At 40.3% G+C, this 14,147-nt stretch overlaps 3 protein-coding genes across 3 annotated transcripts; 2 read left to right on the top strand and 1 right to left on the bottom strand.

Moving 5' to 3' along the window:
• Nucleotides 1–4,662: 4,662 nt before the first annotated feature.
• Nucleotides 4,663–8,711, top strand: LOC116203790 (disease resistance protein At4g27190-like). Its single transcript, XM_031535726.1, has 3 exons — nt 4,663–7,046; nt 7,295–7,736; nt 8,316–8,711. The coding sequence occupies exon 1, from the start codon at nt 5,667–5,669 to the stop codon at nt 6,726–6,728; it is 1,062 nt and encodes a 353-aa protein (XP_031391586.1). The 5' UTR covers nt 4,663–5,666; the 3' UTR covers nt 6,729–7,046; nt 7,295–7,736; nt 8,316–8,711.
• Nucleotides 6,950–9,197, top strand: LOC116203169 (probable serine/threonine-protein kinase CST). Its single transcript, XM_031534834.1, has 6 exons — nt 6,950–7,046; nt 7,295–7,420; nt 7,651–7,736; nt 8,316–8,431; nt 8,568–8,701; nt 8,992–9,197. The coding sequence occupies exons 1-6, from the start codon at nt 6,950–6,952 to the stop codon at nt 9,195–9,197; spliced, it is 765 nt and encodes a 254-aa protein (XP_031390694.1).
• Nucleotides 9,198–10,141: 944 nt separating this feature from the next.
• LOC116203781 (disease resistance protein RPS2-like) lies at nt 10,142–14,140 on the bottom strand. Its single transcript, XM_031535716.1, has 2 exons — nt 13,895–14,140; nt 10,142–13,378 (listed from the first exon to the last, which is right to left on the bottom strand). The coding sequence occupies exon 2, from the start codon at nt 13,374–13,376 to the stop codon at nt 10,416–10,418; it is 2,961 nt and encodes a 986-aa protein (XP_031391576.1). The 5' UTR covers nt 13,377–13,378; nt 13,895–14,140; the 3' UTR covers nt 10,142–10,415.
• Between the last annotated feature and the right edge of the window lie 7 nt (nt 14,141–14,147).

Raw genomic sequence — 14,147 nt, 5'->3', positions numbered from 1 at the left:
ATCGGCGCAAAAGCTCGAACGATGAAACAGAAAGATGAAAGAAAATTACAATAAGCAAAAGCGAGATAAGGAAGCCCCAACAATGTCACCGTTCCAGATAGTTTTAGATTGCACAGACTCAAGATCAAGTCGGATCCATGAACCACCTTACATGGAGATGCCCTTTTGACCTGGAAAAATGGTAACCCTTCCATGATCATTTGTTGCATGATCATCCATGAGTTTCTAAGCAAACACTGAAGGCACACGCTGCCGTAAAACAGAACAACCTATTTGTGAGGCCGCACGTCGTCGAAACCTATAACTAGTGAGTGTTAAAGAAAGAGATGTATAGAAAGAGAGAATGAAAGATAAGGATTAGAAAATATTTTGTGAGTGAAAGAGAGCACCACTAAGTGAAGATGACTTATTTCATTAAGCATGTATTTGTTAACACAAATAAGTGTTGAATTTAAATCATTCAACGCTTAATGAAATTAAGCTAGTTTGATAAACACTAAACGAAAATGACTTGTCTTAGTAGACTTATGTAAAAAAGGTCCTAAATGATAAAGTAGGTGGGGGCCTAGTTAATCATTCAGTTCATTTATTGCACCAGTATCCTCAAAGTTTTTCCTTGTTTTCAAATCAGTCCACCCTTACACACTCAGACCCAATAGAGAGGGAAAGGGGAGAGGTGACTTAGCAGCCCCCACCTTGCCGCCATCAACTCTTGGTGGTAGTGGCCCAATCACCGGCCACTACCACTCAGGCGAGGTCGCTAGGGTCTTGCAATCTCACCCGAGGGGTGGTAGTTGGCGATAGGGCCACCACTATCGAGAATTTTCTGTATCTTCTCCTTGTTTCTCTTCAAACTTTCTGACAAACTTGTTTATGGTAGGGATGTTTACGGGTTTCGGTAAATGAATTTTGACCCTTCCCAAACCCTAATGGGGCAATAAAGGGTTTTGCTCGTTGGGTCACAGAAAGGGTTTAGGGATTTTTTATCAAAACCCTATAAGGTTTGGAAAGGATTTGGTAATGTGTCTCAAACTCGTTCCAAACCCGTTAAGGTATAAAATTACTTAAATATCTCTAATTAGTTATTATATTTAGAAAATACCTTATTCTAATTTAATTAGGGTTAGGCCTCTTCTCTTCTCGTTCTTGAGTTTAGTTCTTTTATTTTAGTGAAAATGTTCAGCCTTTTAAAAAATTTAGTTCGAGATCCTTTTTTTTTTTTGTTTTTCTTTTGTTGGAGTAGGAGTATATGCTTCATTGTTATGTTATTGGTGAAACTCGATATCATAAAACTTTTTTAGAAGGGATATTAATTCACTTAGTATTTTTATTCTCGAAACTCATAAAATTAAACTATCAATTTTTTTATTACTGCTAATTCATCTCATTTTATAATGGTTAATAGTCCATTATGGGTAATGACAGGTGCGTAGTGGAAATCTGTTAAATTAGTGGGAAGGGTTAGGAAATTTCTCTTTAAATTCTTAGCAGGTTTGGAAAGAGTTTGGAGAACGACCATTTTTTAAGGGTTTGGGTTTGGGAAGGATCCGGCCATCCCAGACTCTGCCCATGAACATCCATAGTCTGTAGTAGTAGTGGCCAAGCAACAAGCCACCACACCCCCTGCCTTCAGCTCATATCGCAAATTTTATCGATCTTTTTTTCTTATCTTCATTTATTTTTTTAAAAATTAAAGGGTATCAAAGTACAAATAAACAAAATATTGGACTCCTAAATAATATAATATTAAAGGAACTTTAATTTTTGGCTACTTATTTTACCAAACAATTTTGATTCAACCAATTAAGCACTTATTCTATTAAGTGCTTAAAGTTTCAGCACTTAAAATTAAGTGCTGGAATTTTAAGTCCAAATAAACATACGCTAGGTCAATTTTTTTCTTACTCATTAAGTAGCTTTTGACTGAATGACTAAATAGATGAGACCATTACCTTTTATCTTTCTCTTTTTCTTCATTTATTTTCCTATATAACTAACTTTGAATCACTTACTTAATTAAAGTTGCAATCAAACACAACCTTAGATTTATTTATCGTCGTCATTTTGTATCCTTGCATGTATTTTTGCCTTTTCTTTTTCAATGTCGATTCACGTTGTACTTTCTCTATTATCGGCCCAAGTCGTTTGCACAGTGGTCCTTATCTTGTGATTTTTTTTCCCCTTATCGAAAAGGAAAGTTCTCTCTTTTGAAAAAAAACAAAATAACACTACTTTTCCTAATATCTCTCTTTTGGTGTTGTTATTCGCATTCTTGAATATCATTTATCTGTTATCTAATGTTGTAAGGGCGATCTCTATTTACAATAATTCTACGATTTTCAGGTCCATTAGAAAAGCATGAAAAAGATGGTACTCAATCATCGATGTACTTCGGACATTCATCATGAGGTTTGTGCATTTCCTTCCCTGTCATTCCTTGGTTACTCTTTTAAGTGAAGTTTCTTTTTTTGCTAAGAAAATGATGATAATAACTATAATGATAGGATTTTTTAAGTGAAGTTTCAGTTCAGGTGATGATGCTTCCTTTCAATGTCGATACTGAAAAAATTAATAACTTTTAATTTTTAATTATTAATTTTTTAAAAATATAAAAATATAGATTTGTGAGATAATCGTTATTTGCTAGTTCTTTTTACTATTTCTTAGAAAACAAAATTTCATTTTTAATTTTTAATTTTTTTTGAAATACATATATATAAACTTGTGAAACCAGTCACTATTTGCTCAATTTTTTTTAGAAAAAGGAATTTTTTAATATTTCAAAACATATGATATAGAATTATGGGATGTTTATTTTCTCAACTTTTAGTATTTTACAAAATAAAAAATATTTTATGAAAAGATTTGAACAAAACAAATCATATAAGATTATATTTTCAAATTACATCATACTTTCATAGATATATGTATATATGATGCGTTTTACGGATCATATTTTTATGATATGAAGAATATTTATACTTTCAAAAAAGAGTTTAAATTTAAAAATATTTACACTAAATTATTGATATAGATATGATGTGTTATCTATAAAAAGCACCAAACATATTCTTTTTATAGATATAGATAGATATGATGTGTTATCAATATTATGCTTTGTATGATAAGTTGTAAGTAGCGAAAGTATCACACTAAATTGTGATTGATCCGAAATATTACTACCACTCCATGTGCTTTTTTCAATCTTTCACATGTAAGAATATATTGTATATTTACATAATAAAGAAAATAATCTATCAATTAGATGACCCTCATATCACCATATATTTCGTAATTTGAGTGAGATATTTCTAAATTGTGGATTACGATTTAAAATCCTTTTGATAGGAAGATATAAGAAAATAATATCTTGATGGGTCCCATCTTCATCTATTTAAAAAAAAGGCTTGTGTCTCCGTTTAAACCTCCTATACAGTTAGGTTAGGAGTTAGAAGACGATCTCGATTTTATTTGTTTTACAGATCTAAGACTTGTGGAAATCATCGATATCATTAAGTAATGACTGGAGGTTAGTTAATTCCGTTGCGTAATTATTATTAATATATTTGAAATTAATCTTAAATTTTGTATCATAGCCAATGTTTTAATGTTATAGTCTTGCTTAATGATTTTATAGTATCATACAATTAGGGTTTGTAATTTACCGTTGATTAAGGTTGATGGATTTGATTCTTGCAATTAGGGTTTCAATTATCGCAATTGTTGCTTGTTTTCTGCGAATGATCTGAACTCAGCCTTAATTGGGCCGGATGAGGGTTAATTAAAGCTAATTAGGGCTTTCCAGGGCGTAGGGAGGCCGCGGCCAGCCTCAGGGCGGCCGAAGGAGGCGGCCAACCTCCACCCCAGTCGGTAGTCCGATGCGACTGGAGGCGAATCGAACCCAGACCAGAACTCATCGTGGTCTGCAACCTCACTTTGTGGCTCGTGAGGTGTAATCGCGGCCAAGCGAGGATCGGCAGCCGCCACTAAGGGGCCTTGGGTGGTCGATTGCGCCTGCCACCGTGTCGGGATCAAGCCAGGATGGAGTCGAGGTCACGGTTGGGTCTCTCTGACCCCAGTTCGCAGTCGCCGTGCTCTCGCGGTTCCCGACTTCAGCTGGAACCCTAGCCTTCCAGTTTTCGTGTCGCGGTGGCTCTCTCCGTCTCCAGTCTCGATCCCGACCCGTCCCGGCTCTGCACTCGATCTTTGTCTCTCTGTTGAGCCCAAGCCTAGCCAGCGACAGTTTCGGTCAGCATCGGCTCGATCGCCGTCGTCGTGGAAGGCTGTCGTGACCGGTGGGCATGGCGGTGGCTCTCCGGATTCCATGAGAGGGAGAGGCGGCAGCTAGGGTTTTCGGGAGAAGGTAGCAGAGTCGGGTTAGGAAGATGAAAGTCGACCCGACCCGGATCTGCCTTCGGTCGCGCCCGATTATCTTTCGACCAGCCCTGATCGACCCGACCCGGATCAGTTTCCTCAATTTTTAGTATTTTCAAAATAAAAATATTTTATTAAAAGATTTGAACAAAACAAATCATATAAGATTATATTTTTAAATTGGATCATATTTCATAGATATATATATATATATGTGTGTGTGTGCGTGTGTGTGTGATATGATGTGTTTTATAGATCTTTTTTTTTTTATGATCTCAAGAATATACTTTCAAAGAAGAGTTTAAATTTAAAAATGTTTACACTAAATTAATGATATAGATAAAGATAGATATGATCTGTTATCTATATTATATTTTGTATGATAAGTCGTAAGTAGCGAAAGTATCGCACTAAATTGTGATTTATCCGAAATATCATTACCACGCCATGTGCGTTCTTCAATCTTTCACGTGCACGTGAGTTCTACAATGTTTTGTTTTTCTTTTTCTGCATGTAACTTTAATAAATTTTTTGGATTCTCCAAATTAATGTAACACGTTCTATTCCATATAACGCACAAGCTCCACAGCTAGTATTTCTTATAATAAGATTAAACTATTTTTCGAGAAGGGAATTTTGTTTTTCTATTATTAACATGCTTTGTACTTTTCATTTATTGATTTAGCTTCATGGCCTAGTCCGAAATTCAATTCGACTGATTTGCCATCAATTTCCTCTTATTACTGTCAGGGTGCTTAGTTTCTTAGGTTGAAATTTGACAGGCAAAACTCTATAAGTTAGGGAAATTTATAGTTGTTTGCGTAGCTAATGTGCTGCTGCCTTCACGTGTATTGAGGAACGTATGGAGCAACATCTTCATGAGTTCTCAGAGTACCCTAAGACACAGGCGGAAATAGATTCCTTGACATGTAACCTGTAAAGCATAGCAAGCCTAATGCTTTTTAAAGAATCTCTGATAGCTCGCCATGACTAACGCATTTCTCTGGCATTTAAGTTTGCTGATTACTAATTAGATACGAACCATGATAATTCTATGCCGAAGCCAAAAGCAGCAGATAACGCGTTTTGCCTCCACAGGTACATTGAGTCATCTTGCTGGTCTTGAGACAGTTGGAAAGGTACAGAAATTGGAGAGGAGTTCTGGTTCGATATTCCAATCTATGAGTTCAGAAATTCAACAAGAAGACTTGGGCACTGTCCTCATGCATGTGGGTTTAGGATAGACCGAAGCACCAAACACTGAGTGGCTCAACGCCAAAGAGATTTACTTAATGCAAAGTGAAGTAACTGAGCTACCTGAAAGCCCAAGGTGCCCGATACTCAAAGCACTATATCTGCACAGGAACTGTAAACTCAGAACGATTCCTATCTCCTTTTTCGAGTATATGCCTGCTCTCCAAGTACTGAACTTCTCCAGAACTCGTATCAAGACCTTGCCTGATTCTTTATTCAGGTTGTGTTATCTCAAAAGACTTTTTCGAAACCATTGTGAGCTCCTAACATTTTTGTCTCCGAAAATCGGGGAACTAAAACAGCTGGAGGTACTCGATCTTCATGGGACAGAGATACTCAAACTACCGAATGAGGTTGGACAGCTAACCAACCTTACATGTCTGGAACTGTCATTCTATAGTGACTCTAACTCTGAAGGGGATAAGGGCAAGTCAAATGCGTTGATTCCCGAAGGTACTATATCTGCTTTATCTCAGTTAGAAGAGTTGAGTATTGATGTGGATCCAGAGAATGAGAGGTGGGAAAGAGCTGTAGGAGCTTCTGTCAATGATATTCGTGGCTTGAAGATGCTAAATACTGCTAAGCTGTACTTCCCGTATGTGGAACATCTCATGAACTTCAATTGGTACAGCACCCCAATTGAACGTTTCGAGTTTACTGTGGGCCGCCATGCCAAGCGCATCATGTCCCGGTTCCCGCAGGATCTTCAGTATGAGCTCGAACAGTGGGATAGATGCCTCAAGTACATGAATGGTGTGGGCATCCCTTTTGATATTAAGAAAGTGCTCCAACATTCAACTGCTTTTTTTTTGGATCGCCACGTGACTGCCCCTAAGCTATCTGAATTTGGGATCGGGAACATGCAGCAACTAAAATGTTGTATCATTGGAGAGTGCAATGAGATTGACTACGTCCTTGATGGGTGTGATTTCTCCGAGGAGGAGAGCAGTAGTGAAATATTATCCGAATACTCCTTTGATGGGCATAGTCTTGGATCCCTCGAATTTTTCCATATATATTACATGAAGAGCTTGAGAGGAATATTCACAGGACCGTACACAAAATGTACACAAAATGCTCGTGTAATCTCAAATGCTTGACCTTGCAAACATGTCCGCAGCTGGCCATTATTTTCACACCAGACGTACTTGTCGATCTTTCTAACTTAGAAGAGCTGACGGTCGAAGACTGTGATGTTATCACGAGTTTGGTAACCTGTGAAGACTCTACCATGTACAAAAACTCTTGTTTCCTCCCCAAGTTGAAGAGGATGTCACTGCATTATCTGCCTCAACTAGTAAGCATCTCTTAGGGATTGCGCATGGCGCCAGACCTGGAAGAGATTAGCCTCTGCGATTGCCCAAGGCTGAGTGTCTTGATTGAAGAAGTGGGCAACAAACACCTGACAAAGATTAAAGGTCATAGCAGTTGTTTCTTCTCTTCCACTGCTTATTCTGAAGTGGGTTTTGTTCCAATTTGATCTCAAAATTGTCGGTTTTGTTTTTTCCTCACATTTTTCTGTCAAAGATTCCGGGTTTGCCGGCAGTACATATATCAAAATGAGTTTCCTGTGTTTCTTACTTTTCTGCTACATATTCTCAGTGTAATGAATGCCGTCCTAATTTTACTGATGCTTGCAGTTTACTATTCTTTTGGATGTGAACAGGACAGGCATCACTTGCATTTAGCAGTACATCATGTTGTGGGGCTAAACAAAGCAGGACTTCGGAAGGGAAATCTGTAGAAGGTGAAACTAGACAAAGCTGGAACTTGGAAGGGAAGTCTGTGGAAGGTGAGGCCGAAAAAAGCAGGGGCTCAGAAGCTAAGTTGGTCGAAGTTGAGGCGAGACAAAGTCGGAAAGGAAAGCTTGTCAAAAGTATTCCAAGAAAGGAGGTTTTGCCCAACCCAAAATTGTGGGTTTTCAGTTTTGCTGAGTTTAGTGACGTGACTAAGAACTTCAACAAACTCGCCAGGAGGCCGGGAAGTTCTTTTAAAGTATACAGAGGTTACCTTGATGTGAAGGCAGCCGCTTCACCAGCTATGGTGGGACTTGGGTTGCCATCAAAAGGTTGTACTCTGGAGCCGTGCTAGGAACTGAAGAGTGGAAGGTAGTCCTCTAATCCATTGCATTCAGTAAGCTAATCACTCAAGGAGTGGGATATAATCAATAAGCAAAACAATGATCCACTCATGCATTTTTTCCTATTTCTGAGAAATGACTTGACAAGCTTGGATTGTTGATCGTCCCCAACTAATAGGCAATGGTCTAGCAGCTTTGGTCCTTTCAAGAGGCTAAATTATTTGATGGCCTTGCTAGCGAGGCCGTTGGTTCGAAGCCCCGACTACAATTTAGTATTTACCTTCTTCTTCTTCTTCTTCTTTTTTACCATCTTAAACAAATAGGGATTTGCACAAAAATCAGGATTGCTGCAGTAACACACGACCTTAATTACCCAGTAACCTAAAGGTTGCAAGTTCGATTCTCGTGGGGGACTACAATTGTTCTTTCATTAGGTTTTTCGATATCCTTCTATTATTCCATGGGCCTCTCCTGTAATTGGGAAAAAAAACCGAAATTTGGTAACCTATGTTACATTCGTGGGATTAGTGATTTCTCAATTGCTTGTTTTGAGTAACACATCTAAATTTCATAGTTCTGATGAATATGTTTTTATCAAATGGTGCAGTCAGAGGTCACCTATATTGGCGGCTTATCTCATCCTAACATTGTCGACCTGTTGGGATATCGTTCAGAGGGGAGAGAGCGCATCCTTGTTTATAAGTTCAAGGAAAACCTGGAACAGTATCTACGTCAAAGTAAGACCCAGAAAGAAGAAACAACTTTGCGACCCGTGCAGGCTACTGTGTTTCATCACCCAAATCTTTTTCAATTAGATTCATTATTGTTCTCTATAGATGACACGGTTTTGTGAGTGCAGGCTTTCCACGACTTTCATGGGACTTACGGCTGAAGATTGCAGTAGGAGCAGCCAGAGGCCTGGCTTTCCTACATCAGTTGGAAATACCAGTTATCTACAGGGTCTTCAAGGCCTCAAAGATACTGTTGGATGGTGTAAGTTCCACTTCCATGGAGTGAAATTGCTCCTTTCTCAACTTTATGATTCATAAACAAATGGTATTGCTTTCTTACTGTTTTTATTTAATCGATTCTCTAAGCATCATTCTGTCTGCAGTGTGGTTTTGTGTCATCATTAAGGTTGTTCAAAGCCGTTAATGGGACGTTCTTTCGATTTATCAGCTCATGACACCAATATTGTCTGCTTCGGATTAGTAGCTGTATATAAATGCCATGCCTATACTTTAGGTTTGTTTTGGTGCAGGACTAGAATGCCAAACTTTCAGGCTTCCGCATGGCTAATCTTGCGGTCGATGAATCACATTTGACAACCGGGGTTAGTGAAACCTATGACCATGCTGCCCCTGAGTATGTTGCAACTGGTAATTTCCTGACAGTATCTTGCACTAGTGCTCCCAAGCTTCGTCCTCACTGCTTCAGGCAATATGCTTTTAATAATTCATGTTCTGCATTTAACAGGGCAGCTAACTAGAGAAAATGATGTATATGGTTTCGGTGTTGTACACCACCACCCCCCCCCCCCCCCCCCCCCCCCCCCCCCCCCCCCCCCCCCCCCCCCCCCCCCAAAGGCCAGTCATCCCATCAGTCCCGTACACTCTCTCCATCCATCTTCGGTCCCTCCGCCACCCATCTGTTTTTGCCACCAAACCTAATCCACAGCATTGCTCACACCGATTCCCCCCGCAAGTTGGCCTCCCTATCGCATCAGTGTAGCAGCCGACAAGCATACATTCACTTCGCTGCTGCAAGCTTGTGGAAAGGCCCAAGCGGTATCCTCTTTATAGAGACGCTGTCGCCATTGCTGATCTCACAGTCCATTGCCTCCACTACCATCACAAGAGCCGGCCATTGATGAGTGAAGTTATAGAGGCTAGAAGTATCGTTTCACTGGGAATAATACAAAAGGAGTCCTCGTACTGATAGAATGTCTTTCATTTTGTTCAATTTCTCTCCTATAGACCGACTTTCCCTAACAAGGTCGGCATTTCCGAGGCCCAATGCTAAAATTCCTTGTATACTGTTTCTTCATTAGATAATTTAATTTGAAATCGTTTAGCATCAGTTCGACCGACTGTAGGCTTCATGGCTGCGTGCTATATCGCTCTTTTGCTCTCTGGGATCTGCAGAATTGCTGACTTCATGTGTTCTGCATGCCGGTGGCTGAGTTGGCTTCAGTCTTCCCCTTTCACTTCTCCTTCCATACCATGGAAAAGTCTGGTACTGGAGGGCCACCATGACGACACCCAAAATTGTAGGATGTGGGGACGAGGATAACGTTTTTGGAGGTTATATATCTTCCAAGAAAATCAAACTTACTACACTCAAACCATAATACTCAGCGACGTAATAGTTATGCATGCTTCAGCAAACCGGGTTTACTGCAGTTTAGTCCACCGTCGACTTAGAATCTAGATATATCTTGGCCGGAGCAACAAACACCGCCACTTTATTATTAACATGTCAATTAACTATAACAGCCATCATACAGAATACCAACAAGCGACAGAGTTCTACAAACCAAGTCTAGTACATCAATCTTCCCGCCCCTATTGAAGGACCAAGAAGTCATGCTTATACAACAGGAATTCAAAAATTCATACTCTATACATGGTTACAAACGCAATCCCAAAAACAAAGTTTGTTTAAACATTCAAATACACACACCACAAGGTTACCTCAAAGGAGATAACTAAACGAATATGCAAAGAGACTCAAACCTGTGCTTGTTCTCACCTTCTTCCCAATTCAATGAGCCCCACCACGTTTGCTCCCCTTCAATCGATCTCAACTTGCTCGCGTTGTTTGCAGTGAAGGGTAGCCTTGATAGGAATGGACATGAAATTATCTTGATCTTTTCCAGAGATGGCCACCTCAATGAGCTACTAGTGGCGATTTTCCTCAATCCAGGAAGTTGTTGAAGCACAATAGTTTTCAGACCGGGGAGTGTATTTGGGTCCAAATTGGGGCTGTTCAACTCCACAATGATCTCTTCAATTTCGTCACAGTCTTCGACGCTCAGGTGATGGAGTTGAGACAGTTGTTCAATCAACCCACCAGTGAATATATTCTTTAGCTTAGGACACTTGTACAAGATCAAACTTGTTAATTGGCCTAAGCTTCCAGCTTGTACAGGGCCCTTCCATATGCTGCGCAATTGAGGAACATTACTTATATGCATCCTCTCCAACGATTCCAAAGCTAGAGTGCTTGTTGAATTGCCATCGACTATACATTCAATATCCTCACAATCTTCGAGCCAACAACCTCGGAGATTACTCATGTTCTCCATCCCAAAATCCGAGAGGCTTAAAAAGTTCCTGTGCCCAGTCAGTTCGACAACATTGGTCTCTCGAAGTACCTCAGAAATTACAGGATGTTGGCCCTCACCTTTTCCATATTTCAAGCATCTGTGTATCTGATACTCGAAATAATCAAGAATCTGAAACTTCAGCGAGTCATGGTAGCCCACAAAAAATTGAAATGCGAAATGGGTTTCCTTCCATGAAGGGCTTGTCTTGATAAACCTCTCAAGGCAGTCCACTTCAGGAAAGAAGAATGTCAGAGAATTCAACCGTGGAAAGGTAGCCACCTGCTCTGTAACAATCTTGAAAATCTCATCCAACTGTCTGCTGTAAGGGTTGACATCCACAATCAATTCTTCTAGCATCAAAAGGTTTGAAATTCCAAACTGATTAATTTCCATTATCCTCGTTTGTCCCTTGTTTGGGTTTCCCAAGCCAAAATTTGACACTGACATGCGCAAACATTTCAACTGAGTTAAATGCCCAATCTGAGAAGGCAAACAACAAATACCAGTTCCTCGAATGTCTAGGACCTCCAGATGCTGTAAGAATTCCAAGCAAGGAGGAAGCTCCAATAAAGCTACGCAGGAGTTTAGATAAAGTGCTCTGAGAGAATGCAGACGAGATAAAGAGGACGGGAGAGACGTAATCCCAGTTTCATGCAAGTCTAAAACACGAAGACTTTGCATGTGCAAGAAAAATGCATCAGGAATGGCGATCAAATCACGATTCTTTTGCAATAATAAAGTAGTGAGATTATCGCAATTTGGTTCATCTGGTAATCTGCACAGCTTGTTGTCCATCAAAGAAATCCGATTAAGACATCCCCATTCTCCCTCGTTCGGAGGTTCTTGTAACCCCTCAGAAGTTCTCACCAGAACCTTATCATCTCTGCTTTGAGAAGAAATTTTGAGGGCCATGCTTCGGATTACTTTGTTCATTCGAATGTGTTTCCTCTTCTCACTCCTCTCTAGCAAAGATACGCTGACCAGATCATGCAATATATTGTGACCCCTATCTCGAGCATCTCTAAACTTCGGATCATCAGTATATCCTTCAGCTTTCCAACATTCGAGCAAATAATCCACAAAAATCTCGCAATCTTCGGGAAACAAAGCACCGTACAAAAAGCAGAATTTTTTGTCATGACTATCCAAGTCCTCGTAGCAATACCGTAAAAATTCAAGCACTTCATCCATGCCTTGGATCCTAACACTTGGCCACCGCCGCAAGCTCCGCAGCCCATCTCTCCAAAGGTGCACATTGTCCTTCTTTTTAAAGGCTCGTGCCACCCGATCAATCAACAGTGGAAGCCCAACACACTCTTTCACCACCTGTTGTGCTATCGGTTTAATGCCCGGGAGCTTTAAATCTCTTCCCACTTTTTCTTCAAAGATTCTCCATGCATCAACATCAGATAATCGCTTCACATTAACGAGCTCATCAACGTTCATCTCACAGCATACATGGCGGAATCTACTTGCCAACACCACCCTGCTATCTTTTATATTATCACGGATGCCTATTTCAGCTAGATCAATCGATCCCCAGAGTTCATCGAGTAGCAACAAGTACCTTGTGTTCTCCAACTCTTTTGAGATCCTCTGCGCAGTTTCAATAGGGTTTAGAGGCCCATCAAATTTCAAGTTTAGCCGTTGTCTGATCGCATCTTGTAACTTCTCCACAGACCAAGATTTTGACACAGTCACCCAGATGACAATGTCAAACATCTGGGCAACCAGCTCATTATTGTTCAAGTTCTGCATGACTGTAGTTTTTCCTGTTCCAACCATACCCCATAGTCCAATTCTTTTCACGTTTTTCTCTCTCAAGAAACCCAATATCTCTTCGACCGCCCAATGGAGTGATGGCTTATCAATAGTGGTAGGAGCATCAAGAATCCTAACATGATCTGGTGGTCGATCAACGAGAATCCCATTATCAAGCTTCCCTTCTTGCATGAGAGCATGTACTTCCTCGAACTTCTTAGCCATGCATCTGCTAAGATTTGATCGTGACAGAAAACGGTGAAACCCAGAACGACGTTTGATTTCTTTCTGGTACTTCAGTTGCAGCTCGCTGACCTCGCTTTCCATCTCTTCAACCCTGCACATCCAAAGTTGACATTCCTTGGAAGCCCTTTTGGTCTTATTTGCATTTATCTCTGCCTTCACATCGTCCCCCCTGGCATAGAGCTTACCAGCTTCGTAAGTCAACCTTCTGTAGTTGTCCTCAAAAGCACTTGCATAGTCGAACTTTCGGCTAATGTAACCGAATAAGCTTCTCCCGTCCTTGTAAGCTTCAACAGCCACCGCTGAGGCTGTTGCAGTAACCACAGCCTCTGCCATAACTGCCACAACAATGCATTTTAGATTTAAGCAATCATCACAGAATTGGTAGGCTGATGATAAGATTCAAGAGAAAGACTGATATATATATATATATGTTGTTGAGTGTTAAGAATAATAATCAGTGCCACATCGGAATATGCAAAGGAAATATAAGAGATTGGATGCTATATCCTATCAGTTAAAAACTTTTAGGCTGGAGACGGGCCCAATCCCTTAATAGGCGCCCAGCCAAAGGGGCAAACTCCTTGGCAGCAGCCGCAGATATCAAGGTAGTACACAAGGGTGATGCATAACTAAATGTCAAGAAACTGACTTGTCAATCCATGGATCAAACTCAAGAACACCAAATGCCCATCTTTTCCCACTCAAACAGCTCATATCTATGATCTGGTCAATGAACATCTACAACTAGCAAATCTTAAGTAAAAGAACGCTGTGGAAGAACAAGGGCAAGAGATAGTGAAGCAGAAAGAAAGAGTTGACCAAGAAATGGGGAAGTGGGTTGGGATCATTACCTCCACTTGCTTCAAAATCGAAACTCAAATAATAATTACAATAGCTCAGTCAAGCTTCTTTAAGCTTCAATGGCCGACTCTCGCCCCCATGACTCCTCTGATCCGATTCTTCTTGCAAGTTTTGCAGAGAGAGAGAGAGGGGGAAGTGAATCGAACAAAGCCCCGCTTATGCTTCGAAATTGAAGTGGATGGACGAGGGGCACATTCGGTAGTCCGAATGAGGGGACAGTGCGAATGCCGTGTCTGAAAAGAA

The sequence above is a fragment of the Punica granatum genome, chromosome 4 (genome assembly GCF_007655135.1).
Source record: "Punica granatum isolate Tunisia-2019 chromosome 4, ASM765513v2, whole genome shotgun sequence".
Taxonomy (NCBI): domain Eukaryota; kingdom Viridiplantae; phylum Streptophyta; class Magnoliopsida; order Myrtales; family Lythraceae; genus Punica; species Punica granatum.
The sequence above is the reverse complement of the archived record's forward strand: the minus strand, read 5'-3'. Positions and strand labels throughout refer to the sequence as shown.